This window comes from Equus asinus, chromosome 21 (genome assembly GCF_041296235.1).
Source record: "Equus asinus isolate D_3611 breed Donkey chromosome 21, EquAss-T2T_v2, whole genome shotgun sequence".
Classification (NCBI taxonomy): Eukaryota; Metazoa; Chordata; class Mammalia; order Perissodactyla; family Equidae; genus Equus; species Equus asinus.
The window spans coordinates 94696809-94720635 of NC_091810.1; the positions used below are offsets into that span (position 1 = coordinate 94696809).

The window sequence follows — 23827 nt, forward strand, 5'->3', positions numbered from 1 at the left end:
CTTTTGGAAATTTTTATTTTCAATTAAGTTAATTCAGTTATATCTCAGTGGGCTTTGGAAAAATGTCCCACAGTAGTTAAGGTTATTTTTATTCTAAACAGTGAAAGGCTGAGATTCTGTAGAGGATCGATAAAAACTTTATTAATGTTCAATCCATAGGAATGCTGTGCTTAATAAATATTGATGTAAGTTTAAATCTCAAGTCACACAATTTTTATTAGCATATATTTTGTGACTGCATTAAATCTTTAACATTTGACTGAGTACAAAGAAATCAAGTTAATGTAAGGCATAACTAGGATTATTTCATTCTTTGGGTGAGATATAAATACAAAGGCTGATTCTTAATACTAATCATAACTGATTTTTATTCATACCTCACTGTTTCAGTTGTACAGATACAACTGAATAGTAGACCTTATACAGTGTCAGAGTCCGAATTGATCCAAACAGTAGAAGGAACTAATTTTTTTTTAATGTTTACTATTGTAAAAAGTCTCATAATCCTCACAACAATCCTTTAAAAAAGGTAGAACCATGAGCCATTTTACAGATGAGGAAGCTTGGTTTCCTTATGTTAACTTGCTAGGATCACTCCACTAATAGCTAGTGAAGTTGGGATTTAAAGCTAGCTTGTCTAATTCTAAAGCCTGTGCTCTTAAGCCACTTTATTATTCTTGAGAATTCAGCCTTTTGCTTAAGCAGCTGGGAAGAGGTAAGCTGTCTTACCCCGAGAATGAAGCAGAGAGCAAGAAAAAGTTAAGCCAAGTGGTAGTGAACTGATAACCTAGACAACTTTAACTCTTCAGGGCATAGATTCACGGTACTTTGTATATGTTTGTTGAAGGTGAGCAATTTAATTTTTTACTCAAAACTAAGCCAATCTAAATTTTTAAAACCTCCCAAATGGAAAACATTCATTGATTTATTAAAATGAAAATAGACAAAATTTTTTCCCTCATCCAATATTCTCTTCATTTTATTAAGGAATGGTGACCATGCTTGGTGCTGCCCCTTGAGCCTAAATCAGAGCAAAGCACTGTCTCTTTAAAAACCTCATGATGCTCTTAGTTTTATTTTTCTGGATGTATTCCTATTTTGAAACAGTTCCTTGGTAACCTCCATTTTTACTTACTACTATCCCTGTACTTTGGAGACGGATTAGGAAGAGACATAAAAAGTAGCGAAGAAACATTAGTTAATCACCTAGGAACAAAAGCTGGGTTTTGGTCAGATAATCCTAATGGCTAAGCTACTATAATTTGACTTTGTCAAATATGTTGTTCATAGAATTATATTTTTTCTATAAAGCTATTTTAAATAATATCTCTGCACCTTCAAGAAATGTGCATAAATGAAAAGATGAGCTATAAAATGATCAAAAATTATCCGTGTGCTCTTCACTGGTATTTGGTATGCAAGGGGATAGTCTCGTTTTCATTCATTTGGTTAGGCCTCATTGTAGAAATGGGATTGAGAGAATTTGTTCAAGAAGAGCTGTTTAGTTGAAAAAATGGTATCTAGAATACTTAAGAAGAGCCAAATATGAGGTCAATGAGTAGAAATAATTAGCTTTCCCAAGCCCATCTTCCGTAACTCTTCACATGTTGGTGTTCTCCAGTGTCTGGACCCATTTGTCTTCTCACTGTAAGCAAGCTCATCTCCCACACTTTGAGCTACTCACCACATTCTGACAACTCTCAAATCTAGACTTCTAGGTCAGAGATTGCACTTGAGTTGTGGATACCTGTTTCCAGCAGCCTTCTTTCTAGATTTCTCCACCAGGATTATATCCCAGATGTCTAAAAATTTAATAGTCCCAAGTGAAACTTAAATTTCTCATCTTCCCCACTTTATTCCCAGGATCCTTTGCTGCTCACTCCCCACCTCTCAAAAAATCCAGCCTTTTTCCTGTGACACATTACCATCTCCCTTCCCCTAGTTTCTCCAAGCTAAAAACTCCAGTCATCCTTGGCATTTTCTTTGTTATAGGTGAATCCCTTTCCTTTATCATCCCTCTGGTCTCTCACAGATTCTCTGTGCTTCAGTTGTAGAAGCTAGTTCATTTTACCTTGCTTAAGGCCTGTGAACCAAGCATTTGCAGTGTCCTGCTATCCCCTTTCCTTACTTAGGTATCTCTTGTTTCCAAGACCTATCTTGAGTATTACTGTTTCCTTCTCACCAAACCCCTCTACACACACATACACACACACAAAACCACATTTGAGTGGTTATACTAAGTTCCTTATAAGTCTTTGAAACTAGATGACGAAGAAAAAAGCTCAGTGAGAGTAACTTGCCTCAGGACACAGCACATCTGAGGTGAGACCAAGCTGCAACGTGTATTTGCTTATTCATTAAATGTTGGGTACTGTGCAGGAGACAGGTTGGAATCTAACATTTTTTACAAAGTATCATCTAGAAAGATAAATGTTACTGAGATTTGTCTATATAGGAAATAAGAGGCAACGTTTCTTCAGGATTTATGATCTATTGCCTCCAAAGGAATTTGGATTACCTACATGTATGAATTAGATATTCGGCAGCAAGAACATACAGCAAGTTTAGTTTCAGACTGAAAATGAGAAGTGAGATTAAGGAATATTTCCCCCTGTTACTTGTTTTGAGTTTAGTTAAAATGATAGCATACCCGTGTCCATCAGATACCAAGGACTGCCTGGAAAAAGTCCCTTTTGCCATTAAGTGTAGGAAATGGCTTTGGAGGTGACCCAATACGGCCTCTTCATTTTATAGCTAGAGAAAGAGGCCCCACAGTCAAAGTAGCAAGTCATATAATTAGGACTCAAATTCCAAGTGCACAATGTGAGAGTCCAGGCTTCTACAGCATATGAATTCTTTAGTAGGTAGCTACCAGCTTCATGGTAGATTTTGTATAGCACTTAAGAGCTTTGTCTGGTAGGATGTAGATGCAGTTGTTAAAATATAGCCTATGTGGTCAGTGCCATAAGGGTAGTGTGGGACATGACTTACGATACTACCTCTGGAAGGGTTAGAGAATCCTTTACAGAAGAAAACATTTGAGCTGAAAGCTATAAAAGAATGGTAGAATTTCTCCGGAACTATTTAGAAAGTGAGAAACAGTATGAGCAAAGAGAGTGAGGGTAAACCATGGACAGTCTCAAGGAGTTGAGGAGATAGCCACTTTAAAAGTTGAGCAGGCATTTGGAATGGGGGAAGAATGTAAAGGTTAGCATTAGAAATAAATTAGTAAGCTAGTTTCTGATTTTTTTTTTCCTTTGGCCCATTTTTATGTCACTGCTGAAGAATTCTGAATTACTTTTAGAAATTTTAGGTGAATTTAGCTATATAAAAAGGTTGTTTTTATAATAGGCCCTCTGCTGGGTGAAAATTTATTCAGTGCTTCTTGGTCTCTGAAATGAAACGCAAATCTTAGAGTTTTACATTTTTGTTTTTATTTCCCTTGACATTCTTTTCTGTCATATTCTTTCTCCAATTTTGTTCATTTTCATATACTTACACCATGAAAATTTCCTTAGGTGGTAAAAATGCTGTTATTTCCTCATAGTCAAAAGGAAGGAATGCTATTGTTAACCATTTAAAGGGGAATTGATTTTTACTACAAAATGGCTGTTAAACATAGTCTTTTTCCCTGGAAGGCTTTTTCTTAATCTTTATCCTTTTCCTGTCACAGCTGAAATAATTTGAACTCTTACGTGTTTTTAATGTCTCCATTCATACTAAAAATTTTTATTGTCTCCTTTTCTATTTAAATTTTGTACTTTTGAGGAAAGATAGTCCTTAACCATCAGTATTGAAAAACAGATCTTTTACTAGATTAAGATATACTTTAATCACTAAATTCTCATATTGTTAGAAGTTGGTTAACCATCAGCTTCTATCCCAGCAGACTGAAGAAATGGTTTTAGAATATCTAGAATGAATATATGGAACTACACCCTTGTCAGGTCTTCTGAGCTGGACATCACTTGGCAAAATTTGAAATCCTTTTTAATCCTTTTCCCTTTTTTTCCCCACTCTTAGGTACCAGTGTACATTTCAGTCTAGATAATTGTCAGTTAAATACTGTTTTCCCAGTCTCCAGGAAGTAAACCAAAGTGGCCAGGACTGTAGTGTCAAATTTTTAATTTGGGCTTCAGCCCCTTGGTATGTTTCCTTCACTCCTCAGTAATGAATTACGTTATCATCAAATTACCTATTGCTGCTGTGTAAACAGTACAGTGAAATCTCTTTCAAGAGTGCCTGCTCTAAATGTAAGCACTCCAACATTGGAGAGAATGCCACCCTCCTCCTACCCCTTTCTCACACCCTTTCTTATTTCAGTCTGACTCAGAGGAAGGAAATCACTTTTTCATCCTGTCAAACCTTGGCTAATGTTAGTCGAATAAGAAATAACTAGCTAGTGCATAAGCTCATTTATCTTAAGTAGATGTGATTTCATGTTCTTAGAACATTCAAGTATTTAACTTGAAATAATAGAGTACTAATTAAACTTTCTTAGTTTATTTGGAATATTTGGATTGTAATGGTAAAATTTCTATGTATGTTTCACTTTTTATCAGTCTCCAGTTTTTCCGGACTAAATTTGCATCTTCCATATTGAGTGTTTAATAGAATTTAATTCAGCTAGTTTTTATATTGATTTTTTAGAGTGGCTCCACATGAAAAAAAACTTTAATTATATCATAATTTTACCACAAAATACTAAAATAATTCCCCCCAAAATATCATAACTTGGAAATGTAAAGAGATCTAGGGAAAAAAGGTAAAGTTAATCTTATCTATACCTCCTTTGTAATGCATTTTTAATGTAACTTTTTTATTGTGTAAGTTTATGTAGCCTGTTGTATCATATGTTTATCACAAACTTTTACTATTTACTTACCAGAATCACTTTGAACAGAAATAGTGATACTGCAAGTTATAAACATTATTTACACCTTACTTTTAAATGATTATAATTCACCCTAAACCAAGGAAATAAATTTTACAAATCACAAATATTACTTATATTGATTGATTCGTACATGGTACCTTATCTTCCAGAATGAAATAATTCCTAAAGAAAGTGGAGTTGTTGGTTTCTTTTCCCTCCTTGTCTCCCTTTCCTGTTTTTTGTCTGCCGTTTGTCCCTGCCTGGAGATCACACTCTGCAGAGTACTAACTCCTTCATGAGTCACTTTATTTTGGAATGTGTTTTTCAGTATTCTCCAAAGTTCAGTGAAAGTCTTGCTTCTGTCCCTCTGCCCCATATTCCTGCCTTCTCAAACAGTTAACCACTTTCTTAGTTTGTGTGTGTGTCCTTCTAGTTTCTTTATGCATATACAAGCAAATACAATATATGTTGTTATCTCCTCCCCCTTCACACAAATGAGAATTTACACAAGCTGTACTTCTACTTTCAAAGATCTCCAGGATACATTGTTCCCATCTCAGTACACAGAAAAGCATGTTTGTGGGGTTTTTTAAATAGATGGGTAGTACCCATTGAATGGATGGCTATACCATGATTTATTTAACCAGTTCCCTGTTGGTAAAAGCCTTGCTGTTACAAACAGTGCTGTAATGAGTAGGCTTGTAAATCCTTATTTCCTATGTATGGGATAAATTCCCAGATGTCGTATTACTGACCTAAAGACTAAAATAGAGAGAGAGAGAGAGAGAGTGTGTGTGTGTGTGTGTGTGTGTGTGTCTATATAAAATTGTTAGATATATATCAAATTGCTCTCTATAGGGGTTATACGATTATACTTGCCCCAGTACTTATGAGAAGGCCCATTGTCCCAGAGCCTCACTAACGTGTATTAAATTTTAATATATTTGCCATTCTGTTTAGGGAGATGGTATTACATTATAGTTTTAATCTATATTTTTGTTATAATATGTTGTTGTGAGATATAGAGTATTTTTTCATTTCTTGTGGACTGTCCATGTGAATTCTACCCATTATTCTGTTGGGCTTCTAGTCATATAGATTTCCAGAAATACTTCATATTTTAGGGAAATTATTGAAGAAGTTTTTTAACTTTTATTTTGAAATAATTATAGATTCATAAGAAGTTGCCAAAAAAGTACGGAGAGGTCTCAAGTACATTCGCCCAGTCCCTTGAATGGTAGCATCTTACGTGATCCAAAGGCAGGAAGCTGACATTGGTACAATCCACAGCATATATCCTTTTTTCTTCTTTTTAAGTATTCTTTTCTGGCCAGGATTTTGACCTAAAATTTATTAGATGAATGTAAAATATGCTGAAGGCATTGGTGAGCAAGGTTTTTGTAGATGCTAAAAACAAATATCAGTCTTCACATAAATGTTTAACCAGGTTTTTAATGGTTCCTTGGTAAAGGCCTTTTTCACACCATTGTAAGACTGGTTGCTTGAGAAAATAATAACATTTAGTTTCATAAGTAGCCATTTTACTTAGAATGGATGATAGCTTTTATCATCCACACAGAATCGCTTATTTTGTGTTACTAGTAAAAATCTCCATGGGGCATTTTTGTGAGTTTTGTTAATCATGAAATTAAACAGATTATTTGTTTTTACATTTGCAGAACTTATGGCCAATAGGGTATATAAAATTTTTAGTTCTTAGCTTAATTTACTATTAGCTTTATCTAATAGTTTTATTCTTAACCACAGAGGTTTGCGTTTGGCCAGAGATTAAGTCTACATGAATTTTATCTATCTAGGCTCTGTTTTGGAAGAAGAATTGTTATTTGCTCTTAAATTAAATGTGAAGCTGTAAATATTTTTTAAATTCCTCTTACAGAAGAGTGATGGATTTTTCTTTTTGTACTTAACCTCCACAGGCTTGCTGAGCTATATTCATTAGATTTATTTTTTTGCAATCAGCAGCTTACTGGTTTCTTTCTAAAAAAAACAAAGCATGCATGTCTTAGAGAAGAGGCAAAATGTTATCCAGGTTAGAATTCATGCATTTTAGTAGTAATGATGTCACTATAGAACTTATTGTGCAAGGTGGGGGGAGGAGGGAGTATGAAGGTTGTAAATGATACCTGGACACAGTACATGATTCCTGAGGACTGGTCTCCAAGAAAGATTGTAGCTTCTACTTGTGAGTTTATGAAGAATTATTTTTATTCATTGTTTGGCTAAGGAGGCTTGAACATAAGTATATCAGAGTTGACAACTCAGTCAAAGAAGTTTGTTCTTATTACAAAAGATCTGATTTTGTAATTTGGGGAATTCCTGTAGTGGATTTTTAATTGTAGTTGTGACTCAACACAGAAAATTAGAAGGGTCTTTGAGTAAAACAAGGTAAATTTTTTTTTTACAATGTTTTGCATACAGATGCATATAATTTTAAGATGTCTTCAGCTTTCTAACAAACCGAAAGAACATGTTAGTTCTTAATGAATAAGTAAACTGTACTGGCTATCTGAAGATCACTGAGCAAGTGCCTTTTTTAAGAAGTTAGCTCCCTTGTTCTCAGAGCTGAACCTCTTCTAGGAATGTGCTAGATAAGATAAATGCTGTATTATGAACATAGTTTTACCTTTGGATCCATGCTTATGGTTTCACAGCTAGCATTTGGTGCTTAGTTAAAGCACTCTTCATAATAGACACAACTCTATTTCTTGTAGGTCATTATAGATAGTTGCTTTCTTCCTTTCACAGTCTTATTTTTATGGTAGTAAAAGCACATGTTTTGACATTAATTAGGTCTAGGTTTGAATCCTGTTCCTAGCATCCTGTCTTTGACAAGTTACTTGGCCTCATTTTCCTCCACTGTGAAATGGGAATGTTGCTCAGGCCTGTAGTGAGCACTCACTAAAGTAACGTGTGCCTGCCACGCAGCGGGCAGTCGTCTGAGTGCTCTTTCCTCTACCTTGTGGCTTTGTTAGTTAGCATTTGTATTGAGGGGAGAACAGAAAGGGGGTAATCAAAATGTAACAGAGAAGAAATTTGCACTGTTTGGATTTTAAACAAGTAGCTATACTTGTTTAAGATATTAATAAAGATAAAGAAAAAATTAATTTCTCAGAAAAGTTTTTTTTAATGTGAGATCGAGTTAGCCTAATTTTGTCTTCACTGATTATAATTTTTAGAGAGGGAAAACTAGGGATGATTTGCGCATAGTTGCTGAGCCGAGAGCGTGGATGAAGCGATTAGCCTACTAAGGATGAAAATACAGGGAACTTGTGAAGCTGGAGGTTCATGTGTGGCCTCTTGTCTTCTCAGTGAGTTTGCAGGTGATCTGCTGTGACAGGAGTAATGATGCCTGGGAAGAAAAGCTGTGGTGGGGAGCTGATCGGGATGAATTAAAAGATGAACAGCATGGGAAGCCAAGCTGTCTTGCTATATACTTTGAGTTTTACTTTTCCTGTGAATGTGATTGTAATTTACTTTATTTAAACATTAAATTCAAGCTCACGTAGTTCTTTTGGGGACCCCAATTCCACTAAATAAAAATTCATCATATAAAAGTAATATAGTCTTTCATGTTGCCTTTTTTCCACAGTTCTATATTTCTGTCCATTCCCTCCATACCCAAAATTTTTAATTCATCTAGTAAATGCTAATCAGATTAGGTATGGTTTTATTCTAAAAGAGTGACCCATAGTAAACAAAGTTTCTGTCTTGTTAAAAATTACCCCTTGCCTTTATATAGTGCTTATAGTTTACCAGAAGAGGTACAAAGTCTTCCCTTAAGGAACCTCGGAAACTAGTTAACTATCAAGTTATAGTTTGGTAAATGCAAGAATGGAAAAGAGAGTAAGGCATAATACTATAACATTAGGTCAAGGAAGCCCACTTCAATTTATCTTCCTCATTTTAAAAGAGTGTGAAACCCAAACCACTATGTTGACTTGGAACACAACAGAAAACAACTCATTACCCTCATTGAAATAATATTCTTAAACTGTGTTCTGGGATCTTGAAATAGAATACCCTCTTATTTGCTTATTTAATACTGTCATATTGATATCTTTTCTGTAAATCAGGCTGTTTAAAGCAGTGGTTGTCAAACTTTAGTTTCTATCAGAATCACCTGGTGGACTTATTAAAATAGATTTCCTTGGTCCCACTTCAAGAGATTCAGTAGGTCTGGAGTCAACCCAAATATTTACATGTCTAACAAGTTTCCAGGTAATCCTGATGCAGCTGGTCCAGGGACCATACTTTTTGAATTTGAATAAATTAGTAGTTCTCAAATTTTTAATAGCTTCCTGGTATGAACCAGTAGTTGTTGCAAATCTAATTACTGTCATGTTGACTCTCTCAGTATGCATTTGGACTCCTGTGTGCCAAGCACTGTTCACTTCCTCACCGAGGTGAAGAAGATAAGGAACCTCCTTCATAGGAGTTTTGTGGATTGGGGCATATAATCCTTATTTTAGATGGGAAAAAATGAGGTCTAGAAAAGTTGAATAATTTCCCAGAATTCACACAGTGAATATACGGAGGAGCCAGAATTTGCTCTTCTCCTTTCCTGGTTGTGCACTATAAAAAGTTTGTGAAGATTAGTGGACCACAGGAGGGAACCGTAATTGGTTCTACCTCAGGAAATCAGAGGGAATCTCAGGAGAGATGGCACTGGAGTATCTTAAGGAACAAGTGAAAAAACAGCCAGATGAATTGGAATTTTGAGCACTGCCAGCTGAGGAAGAGTTTCTGCAAAGCCATGGAAACCTGAGAGAACATATATGTGTTCCACAGACTGCAATAGTTCTGTAAGACCATAACACAATAGGACTGATGGAGTATGAGAGGAAAGCAGACCATAGAAGGCAGAGGTCAAGGTCATGAAGGGTTTTTGTATACCAAGCTAAGAAGTTTTTAAAATACAGTTAGGTTTTTTTAATCTTTCTCTTAACAGCTTTCATCTCTGTAAGCCAGTGATTTTCAAATTATGGTCTGTCAGGCAGGATCAGCATCCCCTGGAAACTTGTTAGAAATGGAGATTCCTGGGCCCCACCTCAGACCTGTTGAATCAGAAACTGAGATGAAGCCCCCTCTCTGTGTTTTAACAAGACCTCCAGAGGACTCAGGTGCATGCTAAAGTTGGAGAACCACTAAGTTAATAGAATTTTTGAATAACAGCCTTCAAAATAACCAAAGGTCGCTGTAGTGATGGTAATTGTATCTGTGACCGATTTAATTATGTTGAAGTACAATGCTTAACAAAATTGAAACATTAGTACCTTTTAAGGGACACATGTCTTCAGCATGATCCGTTTATACTTTGCAAACCTGCTCCTCTGTCGCTGTAAAAGAAGTCTGAGTTCAGGACTAGAGTTTATTAGATAGCAAAGAGCATGCTGCTGATTATTGTTCCTTAGCTAAGGGAATGGTTTAGAAATGTACTGATTTGATTTTAATTATCAAAAAAATTAAGCAATAACCTTTTTTAAGGGTTTAGGGTTTGTTTTTTGTTTTGATTGCTTGTTAATGTTTAAAACTGGTGTTAAAGTTAGCATTTACGGTGTTCTGTTTAAAACAGATGTGTTGAAAGAATTGAATGTATTTAAGTCATGAAGAGGCTAAAACTGATTCAGTTTTTCCTTGACATAGAAATAAAAAATGTAAAAAGTATGATCAAGGATTCTCAGGCAAACATAATCTTTTTTGCCAAATTTTGACCAGTAGTTAATGAATATATCCACATGGTGTCTGGACTGAACTTTATGCTGAAACCTAACGGTTTAATATAGTTGTTCTGTAGTTTGTAGTTACATACAGCCGTTCTTTGCTTTGCATAGCTCCCTCTGAGCATTTAAAGCCTAACACGTATAAGTATTTACTGATGATCTATATATCCTTTCCAGTTATTGGGTATACAGAAGCCCCTTTTCATCTTAGCAATAACAGCAGCAAAAAGTGAAGCAGTATGCTGTAATTAATGTGCTTAATGCGCAGATAAACAAGCTTAGTGTTTTCCCTGTATTGATTGAGAGTTTTAAGGGTTTAGAAGTGTAAAAGTCGCTTGAGGCATTGACACCAACCCCTTCGTTTTACATATGAAGAAAATGAAGTCCCTGGAAGTTAAATAGTTGATTTGCTGATGGTCACACAGATAGTGAGTAGCAGAACCAAGATTATAACCAGATCTATTTGGATTACAGTATAAAAGGCCACTACATTAGGATATTTCTGAGCCTCAATCTGATAAAACATTGAGGATCCCCATCATATAAAGTAAAATAGTGTTCAGATATATTAACACCTAAATTTTCCTAGGTGGGGTATACTTTATGAAGAGTATTTAGTAAAGTTTTGTATAAAAATTGTTTGAAGACCTCTTTTTAATTAATACAGTAAATTAAAGTATCAGATTTGTCTTTACAAGAAAACCTAATAACTGTTCTTCAAAATTTACAAAAACACCAAGAAAAGGATATAGGTCCTCTCTAATCTTATTTAATACATAGGAGAATATAAGCTGCCAAAGAAGACAATTATTAAACCTTCTGTGTCATTATCATACAAATGCTAAGGTGATATTTGAACTTGGGATGTACTTACCAGCTAAACTACTTCCAATTATTTCCGGGAAAAATGAGTCTATCACATACATTAGGTGATTTTTGCCAGCTAGTAACCTGTAGTCAAAGCCTGTAAGTCAGAATGTTGAGTTCCTTGCTAACCAACCCTGCAAGTACTGTATGCCCAAAAGCCCTCTGAATCATTTTTAAAAGCCAGTTCTAAAAATGTAAAAGCCAGATATTAAAATATAAAATCTATAGAAGAAAAGTCATCTGAATTTTAATACAATAAGTAACCACTAGAATTTCCACATGAAAGGCAATTAGAATACATAGTTGGTAAATGAAGTTTGAGATGTGGAGAGAGTACTGCTCATTTGAAATGTGTCTTTTTACGTTCACTAAATTAAGAACTCCTGACTAGAATTGGGAGTTACTTTTAAAGTAGCATGTGTATGTCATAGGCAAATTAGAATTGTTGAAACTACAAAGGATTTTTAAAAGTCATCTGTTTTCTGAGATACTCATTTTCAAGATGAGAGCTCTGAGTACTGAAATTGTGAGAATAGCCTTAATAAGCTATTTTAAATTACTATCTTTGATGTTAAGTAAAACAAATGTTTTCATTTTAAGAGTTGTAAGGGAGGTTACATTTTTTAGAATAATTTAATGAAATATTCTAATTTTTTCCAGTGCATCTGGGGGAGGTGGTGTAGCCATTGACAACAAAATAGAACAAGCAATGGTAAGTAAAAGTTTATAGTCCTCTCCTTTCATAGACTGTTGTTTGTATGAAGCACTTGGTTTTGATCAATTCTAAAAGACAAACACCTAATTTCTTTAAACCAAGATGACCAAAGTATATTTTTTGATAGTGAGATTTAGTTGAAGATGCTAAGACATTGAGAATTTTTAGTCTAGAAATACCAAAGGAGTAAATATTTCCCGCATTTGAACATCTCACATTTCGTGCATTACTGTTAATAAGAGCCATTTTGGGGGACAAACATATTTAAAATGCATAATGTTCCTCCAAAATATTTCAGCATCAAAAATAGTTTAGAGACAACAGAGTATTAAAATGAAAACTTAAGCTGGAAACCTCTGTCGTCCTCTGGTCATTTACAGACACTGTTTTGTTTTACTCAGCTTTAATAAATAGATTTGTTTCTGTTGATTCTGGTTCTGATCTCTGCTATTACTATCAAATTTTGTTGTTCACTTAAAGATATTCTGTTCATATTATATAAAATATTTTGATTCGAGTTTATTAACACTGTAGAAAGGCTATAAATAAGGACCATTAGTCTCAAACTATTTTTTTTTTAAATCCTAAGGTTTTAAAGTTGGAAATCGCAGGTCACTTTATCTCTTAAAGCAGTACTGTAACTAGTTTAATCTTTTGTTTTCTTGGTCTAACATCTGAGTATGTGATTTTAAACTTTTTTTGAATTCTAAGCTTATAATTGACAACTTAAAGAACTAGTATTTTTGGAAGTCACTCCAAACTTTGAAAAGAAAATCGTGGGCTTGCTGCCCTGGTTGGGAGCTGGATTTTTTCCATCCCATCTCCTTTAGGGCCAGCCAAGATACAGTAGAAACATGAAAAACAGGAGCAGGAAAACAAAGGTAAAAACGCTGTGTTGATACGGCTCCATAGAGGCTAGAACCAAGAGCAGCACCTTTCCCTCTCACACTTCTTGACGTTCCTAATTTTGTTTTTCACAGGATCTGGTGAAAAGCCATTTGATGTATGCAGTAAGAGAAGAAGTGGAAGTTCTAAAGGAACAAATAAAAGAATTAGTTGAAAGAAACTCTTTACTTGAACGAGAAAATGCACTGTTAAAATCTCTTTCAAACAGTGATCAGTTATCCCAACTCCCAGCCCAACAGGCCAATCCTGGTAGCACTTCTCAACAGCAAGCAGTGATAGCACAGCCTCCACAGCCAGCGCAACCTCCACAGCAGCCGAATGTCTCCTCAGCATAAAGCTTTCTTGCCTCATTAAGACAAAACTGAAAGCAATCTATCCTTGTGTGCCACTGGTGTTCTTTCCACTTTATATGAAAGCAAGTAGCCATGCTTTGGTTGTGTGTTTGGCCTTTTCAGTATTAGACAATCATTCTACAAGAGCTTTTCCTCTCTTTGAGATGTTATGCAGCGCTGTTGATGTCCAGTTCTATGTCATCAGTACACAAGGAGAATAATAGATGGGGTTTGTTAAAGCGAGCAAAGTCTGCATTTTACCTGGTGGGCATGAGTGGGGTCTTTGAAGAGCTTTGGTGGCTCTCCCGTGTTTCCCATTATCCCTGGATTTACCCTGAGCCTTCCTATCACATTATAAATAACAGTTCATCTAAAGAGCCACTTTTCTTTCAATATCAGTAACATTTGCCTACATAAGTTTTCATTTATTTGTGTTTTATTTATTACAGGGCTGCTATTTTCATAATGTACATGAACAATGTCACAGAACTTTTTAGATTTTTTTGAATAATTATAAGTATCAGTAAAGGAATTGAAAGACAGGATTACATTTAATAGATAAAACGTTTAGGCAATAATTGAACAAAAGAATCCTGGCATATTTCTAACACTAATGGCAATTTACCTTTGGTATTTATTTTCAGTAGTAAAGACCCAGCTTGAATGTAAATTTTGTATAGTGTAAGTATGAAGAACATAGTGCAACTGTACAGGTAGTCACCAGTTATTGTGATATAATAAATAATTGGGCTATTTTGATGAAGAAAACTTTGTTCATTTGTTTCTACTTTCTAATAGAGAAATTGCCACGATTCCTCTGCTTTTCAACATTTCGTATGACTTTTTTTTTTTTCGGGTGGGAATAAAAAGCTGTGAAATTGTTCAACCTACTTTGTAACCAAAGAAGCAAAGCTGTGTAATGGAGTTTTTTTTTTTTTATAATGCACATTCTTTATGTATTTTTATTTAGTGTTTTCTCGGTCACAATTTTCTTTGCTGTCTAGCATGATCTGCATGACCTATAATCTTTGAACCACTTTCGTACCTCATGTTTTTATCCAGCACTCTTATTGTAATACGTACTAGTCTGTGAACAACGTCGAATAAAAAGAACGAGCAGGTAGTATGGTGGAGCTGCGCTAGTGTGCTATGCGCTAGTTGTAAAAAAAAAAAAAAAAAAAAATGAAGTGAGCCATCTTTTGTTCATTTAAAATGGTGTTTTGAATTTCGTATGCAGAAAACGTTTTGTTACATTGCAGATTTTAATGTATTTAATAAATGCAACATGCAGATTAAGTGCAGTGTATACTGAGTATTTAAATTAAAATGTACATTTCATAAATACAGTTTCAGGAGAGAGCATCATTTTGTGTATACTAACACATTAAGTGTATGTCAGAAATTGATGTATAAATATATATTTTAACACATTTTCTGAAATTAAACTGCAGTTTTGTTGAAATATTTGGCTCTATATGTGTTCAAAATTTAATTTGATTAGATTTGTATTTTCACAGTTCAAAATATTCCTTAAAGAAAACCTGTGTTATTAATGACTTAATGATAGTGCTTAAATTTTCAAAGTAAAATAATTTAAAGAATGCAAGAATGGAAAGCAATATTTGTACTCAATATTCGTGTTATGTCAATGACATTTAAGTAGGAAATCCTTGTCTACCAAAACTTTTACTTGAATTCAGAAAGGTGCCTGTAGAAATTAACATGCACTGTATCTATAGCCAGCTAACTAATCAGGAGTTTTAATGAGAACCAGTAGTTCTCTGTGTTAAAAGAGGATAAAGAAGTGTTCTGTATCTATTTAAAATAAAAACTTAATCGGATTAGCCACAAACTAAATGCATAAAATTGGGGTGGATGTGGGATTACCAAATATGTTATATTCTAGTTGTGCTGCAGGATATATTGTTCAATATAAACAAAATTTTAATGTTAGTGAACAACATTAGAAATAACTAAAGGAACTGAGTCCATAGGCTTGAAGAAGCAACCCTAAGATATAGAGTAAGATTTTAAGTAGAACCACCACAGCTGAGATAGAAAGTGAACCTTCCGTGTTGGAATCTCAACCACAAGGCTCACCGGTGTCTCCCTCAAGTGCAAACAGTATGATATTTAACACAGGTGGCGAAAAACTGTTAGAAAAGGTTGGGATTTTTGTAAAATATAAATTTTGCTTCTGGGGATAGAAAAACACTTTATAAACATAAAAGTAATAGTCACAAAAGAAATGACTAATGTTAGTTAAAAATGGCAGTTAAAAACAATTATTACATTTTTAAAAAAGGAAAAACAGAAGAAATAGAGAATTCACAGAAGAAATAAATGGCAGTTTCTAAAGGTCCAACCTCTAGTAACATAAGAATTGCAAGTTAATATTTGTAGCAAATTGTTGTGTCTTTTAAATAGCAGGACCTAATATAGAAAGGCAAGCTTTCCTGTGTACTTCTAGAAAGTAATTTGGCAATATGTATCAAGAGCCTTACATATTAATAACTTTTCAGTTTAATGACATAAGATGCTCAACTCATGGTGCAGTGTCAAAAAATGCAAAATTACAATAGTGCCTGTCCTCTGCTCTCCCATCGCCCTTCCTTCCCATGGCACCCAACCTCTACCCAGAGACACCCCCAAAATAGCTGTGAAAGGAAACCTCTACATCCAAACCTACTCCTGTGGGGCACACCCCATCTCTGAAGTCAGGAGCAAATTTAAGGGTAAGAAAGCTGTTGTGCTAAATTTTTAGCATCAGATATTACTGTATTTGGAAACAACATGAAGCGTTTCCCCATTTGATTGGTTTGTTTAGGATCTTAAGTAAGTTTCAGCTTTACCTCAGAGATTTAGGGTCTCCTGCTCCACATAGCTGGAATTTTATTGAGATGCTAATTTTTGGACACAGTCTTAAACGAATGCCATCTCTAATTGTCTCACTGCAACCTCCGTAGACCAAGATGCCACGTAAGTTTTCTGTTGGTTTACTTTAGCCAACCAGAAAATCATAGGTAGAAAAATTTGTTTCTGATAATGGCAACGTGTCTGCAATACAAACGTAGCTTTCCCCAAAGAAAGTTCATTTTAGGTAGTTACAGTGAGATTTTACAGCTTGCTACACTGCTCCCCCAGCCCCAAGAAAAGGCTGTGAGATATTAAGTATGCAGTTACTTTAACTCATAATTGTATGTCCAAAATAGCTAGATATATCCTATTTCATTTCCTGTTCTCTGAGCTAAATACAAGTGCTGAGGTAAGAATGCTGTATCATCAAGCCCCCAGTGATGGATAATCAGAACTGCCACTAATCACAAAGAATTGTCGCAGGTCAGAGATGATGGTATATCTGCCAAGTTCAGAATTCTGGTCACTCCTGGACCTTTAAAAAAGAGGGATGGTGGGAGAGTGCTTAAGATTAAGCCAAAATACTTGTTCTTCATGGAAACTTAGCTTTGTAGAACCAGAAATAAAATAGTTAATTTTCTGGAAACAATTTTTAAGATAATCTGAAGTCATATGTTTTTTAATAGGAAGCTTCAGAGCTCAGTAGCAGGTACTTTGTGACATGACTGTTCTCTTCAATAATCTTAAAAGGACAAAGCCCAGCCCTCATGACTGACAGTCTCATTGAGGATATAGACAAATCAACAGACAGATAGAATGCAACAATAAAGACGTGTCATTGTAGAGAGTCAAGGATGGCTTTGTCAGGGAAGGTTTCCCCTAGGAGGTGACACCTGAGTCTCGAAGGTCACAAGAGTAAGAAAACTGCTCAAAGGCTGAAGGGAGGGCATGTACAGCTATAGCTACAGATTGGCCTCACAGGAGGCAGGCAGGCAGGGCCTCGGCCACCTTAGGGGTTTGGCTTCTATTCAGAAAGCAAGAATGATTTATTGAATGATTTTAAGCAGTGGGTTTGTGATCAGATTTGCATTTTAGAAAAATTCATCATTCCAGTGGCAGATAGGAGGTAGATTGAGGGGCTGAAACTGGAAGCTGAGAAATAATTTAGGAGGGACAAAAAGAATCCAGAAAAGAAATGCTGACTAGGCAGAATTACACAGGCATTCTTGTGTCGCTCATGAAGGGAGTCTGTCTTGGGTCTTTGTATGCCGTGTTCCCCTCCAAGATGAGCACTCCATTCCCAACACCAGGTGCCTCTTCTTTCTTGCTCCAAGGAGAGATCAGAGAGCCCCACTCTTAGAAAGTTTGAGTCAGACTTTTCCTCCCAACAGCCGTATATCTCTATGAAATGAAAGTCTGTCTCCTTTTTTAAAAATTTTAGAATTTAGCAAAAAGGTGGCGGGGAAAGGATGGAAGAGCCTTGGCTGTCACTTCATCCCTTGTGTAAATTCAGCCCTAAAGGTAAACTAAATTTCGTCCTTTTATGGTGACTGGGATCAGAAGCAGAGTCCAAAGCCTGTCCCTCAGAGCTATCCCTTCCTCCACAGAAAGGACAACAGGGGCTCTGGCCCCACTGCAGACACCCACAGCCCCAGTCAGAATACATTTTGCTAGGCTTCAACCCTTTGTTCTGCGACACACTTCAACTCAGAAGACTTCTTTCTTCCCTCGAAGTCCCCGGTCTAAGCAAATCTGGATCTTTTCTCTCACCTCCTCCTGCCCAAGCCTAGTAACCCATGTTTCTATTTTCTAGCATTGATAAAAGCTTATTATTTTGTCATGTATATTTGCAGCCTATTGACCCTTTTCAACATTCCAGAATGCATCCCTGTTTCATATATTTCTGTAGCAAGTCGCAGAATTTCTATAGCAAGATCTGTTCTTTGAATGCATGTATTCCCTTCGTCAGGGCAGGGATTACTGTACAAGTGCTTTATAATGATGTCCTTAGTGGGCTGCAACTGGTATGACATGCTGTGTTCACAGATGAAAAATGCTAACTGAAGCACTATACAAAGCTAGGTAAAGGTCGTAGCCATCCTTTCTCTTTTTTTAACAGAGTCATCGTAAATAAAAATGGCAGCCTTTTAGGATTGATAATGGTAAAGTCAGAAGCTGGTATTTTGCACTGGCACAGTCCACTTGCTCACAGAATTTGTTCAACAGACGTGGATAGTGAGTTAGCTTTATTTTTCCTTCTTCTCACCAGGGAAACAGGTAGATCAGGCAGTTTGGGGAATTTTCCCATGGTCTGATGTCATGAGCGGAGCTAGAAAGCAGAGCATCTGAGTTTCTGGACTAAGACATTAGCCACAGAAGCCAAAATTAGCCCTTTGAAAGAGGGAAGGGAAAGGTGTACGAACTCAGAGCATAAGAATCACTGAATTGTAAAACAAGGCAAACGCCACACTTCTTTCCCATTAAAAAAAAGTTGAGCTTACCTTTTCATTTCATTCTTTTGCATGCCTGAGATATTTCTAGATAAGAACTGTAAAGTATTCTTGCCCACTGCAATCCAAAATGTTTTGCCGATCACAGTTCTTGCTGTCATTTCACAGGCAAGCAACATATCTGTAAGTAGATTGTACCTGAGGAAGCCCATGGCCGGCAAGGGAATGTTTCCCCACACTTGGGCATGAAATAATACCAGGTCAGTGTCTAATTCTAATCATCCTACTAAAAAATATATAATTTAATCAGATGGCCGAGTGACAGAAAAAGATAAATATGTATAACTTTGTAAAGCCCCTAAAGTGAAGGTTTTGTTTTTGAGAAGTTCGGGTTTTATCTTGTTATTTTATAGAAACACTGTTGAAATGCAATTCAGTTCTATTTCGATTCAGGTGCTGCTCCCTGTCCTACATGTTTGGGGATAGAGAGAGAAATGGGACATGATTTGTGCACTCCGAGAGCTCATAGTCGACGTAAAAGTCAAAGCTAATGTGCCACATTGTTTATTTAAAATGAATGTCATCATTTGGGGGCCTCATGTCAGTTGTTGAATGAAAGGTTCATGTAAACCAACAGTCATGTTGCCATGCCACGCAAAACCCTTTGACATTGCCAGGAAACAAATTTAAATCGCCAAAAAGCTTTAACATCAAATAATTCTTTTTTAGAAAGAGGGGACCTGGTGAGAAGCCGCCTGTCTCTACATTGAGCCTATTGAGGTGTCCCCTAAAAAGGAGGGGCTGATCTCAGAGAGAATGGACACATTTTCCTAGTACACATTGTAGGTAAAGAAACTGAGTTAAATCAAACGGCTAGAATAGGATTTGTGCGTCATGAATTAGATCACCTAGTGTCTCGTAAGCAACACACTCACTTCCTTGGCTGACAAAATCAGCTACCATTCAGTGACCCAAGTTAAGAATAACTCAGGTGCCTGGTGCCAAAAATAAATTCTGATAAAACTGAGAATCCAGAAACAAACACAAGTATATATTGAATAAATGATAAATGTGACATTTCAAATCAGTAGGGGAAGAATGGATTATTCAACAAATAGTATTGAGACAATGTAACCACTTGGGAAAAAAATAAATTTAGATCTCTAACTCAGAAAAGTTAATTCCAGCTAGACTAGCAGTGAGTCTTAGGAGTTCTGGTCACATATTCCTTTTAGAAATTCCCCTGTGAAAATGCACATGAGCAAAAAGGTTTACAAATAGGTTACGAAGGGCTGCCCAACCTCAGCAAAATAAGGGAAATGCACATTAAAACACAAGAAACTAGCTCAGATCCAGTTGGCAAATATTTGAAGTATATGTAAATCAAGAGCTGGCAAGGATGAGGGAAAATCCTACGTTGTTGGTGAGTGTATAAATTGGCACGGCCACTTTTGAAGGCAATTGAGTGGTATCCATTAAAATTTAAAATTCACATGCCCTGTGACCCAACAATTCCAGTTTTTAATAAAACACACTCTATATACCTGTGTTCACAAGGTGGCTTGTACAATGATATCAATTGCATCTTTGTTTATAATAGCATAAAATTGGAAAAACCAAAATACCAAGAAGATGGAGCATGGTATACATTATAAAATACTAGCCATCAATGAAAAAGAATGAGTCCTACATGTGCTGACATGGAAAGATCTCTAAGATACAATGTTAAGTTTTTTTAAAGTTTGGGGAAAATTGAAGGACAGTACATGTCATACATATGACAGCATTGATGTGGAAGCACACGCCACATACATTCACACACACTGTATAGTGTACTGCTTACGCACCTGCTTGTGCATTACACGGATGTAGAGGACGGTCTGAAAGGATATTAACCAAACTGTTAACAGTAGTTTGGTGGAGTGCATCAGCTTTAACTGTAATGTTTGATGTTTTTGAGTATGCATTCATGTATTGTTTGTGTAATGACAAATTAATAAATCAGAAATAAAATAAAATAGAAGGTGTTTTCTTGTCTGCTGCTAATGTCTCCCCTGGTGTTCTTGGGTCTCATCTCTTCCAGCTTTCTCCCCTCCCCACGATTGTTTTGCCCTCTCTGTCCCGTTTCTTCTACTTCACCCTCTTCTCTGGCCTCTCAGTATCTGTACAGGTTCAGTAAGTAAATAAATGATAAATAAGTAACCCTCCTCCCCTAACTGGGAATGTGCTCCCTCCCCTGGCTTTTCTGCTCCCTCTCCTTCCTTCCCACTTCCGCTTCCGATCACTGCTGCTCACACCCGCTGTGGCTGGAGTCCCCACTGTGCCCCAAACCATTCTTATCACGGGCACCAATGATCACTTTGGTGCTAATTCCATCTGATGCATTTCAGCTATTGTCTTATTGAACTGTTTTACCTAATTTCTGTTTATCATTGTTTAGTCCAGTAGATAGTCCTTTAACTCTTCATTTCTCCTTTGCATTTTTGTAGGGGTTTTGCTTGTAAAAAACAAAAAAAGAAAATATATATATAGGGCCAGCCCAGTGGCCGAGTGGTTAATTTTGCACACTCCACTTTGGCGGCCTGGGGTTCGCAGTTTCCGATCCCAGTGAGGACCTACACACCACTCATCAGGCCATGCTTTGGCAGTGCCTCACATACAAAATAGAGGAAGATTGGCCTGGATGTTAGCTCAGGGACAATCTTCCTCAAGCAAAAAGAGGAAGATTGGCAACAGATGTTAGCTCAGGGCCAATCTTCCTCAAGCAAAAAGAGGAAGATTGGCAACAGATGTTAGCTCAGGGCCAATCTTCCTCACCAAAAAAAAAAAAATATATATATATATATATATATACATATGCACAAATATATATATATAGCTGAATTTTTAACCTATTCTGTGTTTTAATTAGATTAAGTTAATCTGTTCCCATTTATTATCATTACTGGCATACTTGGATGTATTTTTGCCATCTTATTTTGTGTTTTCTCCTTAAAATGCTTTCTATATTTTCCCCCTTTTATCCCTTTACCTGGCTTTTATTCAATTAATTGTTTCCTTACTCATTTTTGTACCCCTCTAGGGGTTGGGAAGTTCTACCTTCCATGTCCATTCTTCCAGTGGTTCATCTTACAATTTTTTTACCATTTTGTTGTGGAAATTTTCAATCATGCACAAAAGTAAACAGCATAATGAACCCCTGTGTACCTGTCACCCGGCTTAAACATGGCCAATCTTGTATTATTTACACTCGCACTCATTCCCACCACGATCCTCTGACTTATTTTGAAATAAATTCAAGATATCATAACACTTCATCCATATATGTTTTATTTAAGCACCTATCTCTAAAAGATAAAGATTCTTTTTTAAAAAAAAAACACGTAATACCATTATCCCACTTCAAATTAACAATAATTCCTTAATATCATTAAAAAGCCATTCAATGTCTACATTTCCCTGCTTGTCTTAAATTTTTTTACATTGCATTTCTTTGAATTTGCATGAAAATAAGTTACATACATAGCAATTGACTGGCGCGCTAAGTCTCTTTTAATCTATAGGCTCCCCATTCCCCTCTCTCTTCTTACCTTGAAATTCTTTAAAAATTGGATTGTTTGTCCTGTAGCTTTTCCCAAGTCTGAGTTTTCCTTATTGCATTCTTGTGGAGTTACCTGTCCAAAAATTAGTTAGATTTAGAAGCTTAATCAGATTGGGGTTCATATTTTGTCAAGATTAAGTCGTAAGTGGTAGTGTATACTTCCATCACACAATGCTGACGGCTCGTATTTCGTGATCTTGGCAGCATTGATAATCATTGTGTAGACCCATCGGCCTGTTAATTCTATCATTCCTTCTCACTTGTTAGTGAAATGCTTCTCTAAAGAGAAACTTGCCCCCATCAACTGTTCAGTCACTTTGAGATACAGTTCATATCAGGAAGGCAGGGACTGTCTTCTTTCCTTTTATTTCTCAGTTTTCAAAATAATGCATTGAGAAGCTAGAAAGCAATAAAAATAAATAGTGATTAAGGAAGACGTACTCTGATATTTTATTCTGAGAAGAAGGGAGAATGAAATGGGTTGATTTAAGATACTGTATTTCAGGTGTTGGTAGGGAGAAGCCAGGAAATAACCCCAAAAAAGTTGATGACAGGAAATGGCAACATGAAGACTCGTCTGTTTTCTGCTGAGTCTGGGAGTAACTTCTGAGTCAAGAGTACCTTGAGGGAATGCGGGTGCGAAGCCCATATCTGGGCAGAGTAGGGACTGGTTCAGAAGCAGCATCAACAGCCAGAAAAAGCAGGTCAGGTTGCCCTGAGGATCCGGGGAGTGAAGAGTCACACAAATGAGCAGTGGACTTTTGTGTGCTTACTTTCTGCCAGATAGAGACTGGAGACACTCTCCTCGCAAGCTGACGACAAGCCAGGAAGTTTCCTAAGAAACACAGCATGGGATGGGTAGCATTTAGCTTATGCAGCATTACTTCTAAGCAAGGCAATAAAGATCAACAACACTGGTACCCATGCGTTTTATTGCCTTTGTTAACCATGTCTTGACTCTCCATGAGGATCAATTTCTTTATCATTCTTATGGTCTTGTCCTGGACACAAGAAGATATTTCAGTGTTGGGACATCACTTAAGAACCCAGGTGGTTGGCACAAGAACCTAGTTCTGTGTGGCCCTCTTAGAAACCACTCTTGCTATCCTTCTTTCTCCAGCCAGCATTCTCTCCTTTCTTCTCCCCTTTCCCCAACCCATCCTTCCTCCAGTTGACTGTCCTTGTTAAACAATCATTGACAAAGATTGAAAAGGAGCCCCCTCCCAAGAATATTGTACTTTTTTTAAATGGGATTCTTGAAGGCTACCCTGTCCTGCACTCTAGAGAGAATGAGCAAGTGAAGACTTCGCACTGGCTGCAGAAACTCGGCCAGCCCCTCGCTCCCAGCAACCTCGAATTCCAAACCTGTGAGTCTCGGCTTTTTCACTGACTTCAGCTTCCCAAACCTGTCCCAGTTCAGCATTAGGTAATGGCTGAGACGACAGCTGACTCATCTGGGAACACAGCTCTCCTAGAGGTCTCC

General features: G+C 36.5%; 1 protein-coding gene across 2 annotated transcripts in view; it reads left to right on the plus strand.

Moving 5' to 3' along the window:
• Positions 1–14899, plus strand: part of TSC22D2 (TSC22 domain family member 2) — a 46934-nt gene extending 32035 nt beyond the window's left edge. For both annotated transcript variants that reach the window (XM_014838567.3, XM_070493660.1), the window contains 2 exons: positions 12145–12196; positions 13180–14899. In XM_014838567.3, the coding sequence (XP_014694053.2) occupies positions 12145–12196; positions 13180–13440 (313 nt within the window). In that variant the 3' untranslated portion in view covers positions 13441–14899. The remainder of the gene's footprint in view (positions 1–12144; positions 12197–13179) is intronic.
• The last annotated feature ends 8928 nt before the right edge of the window (positions 14900–23827 follow it).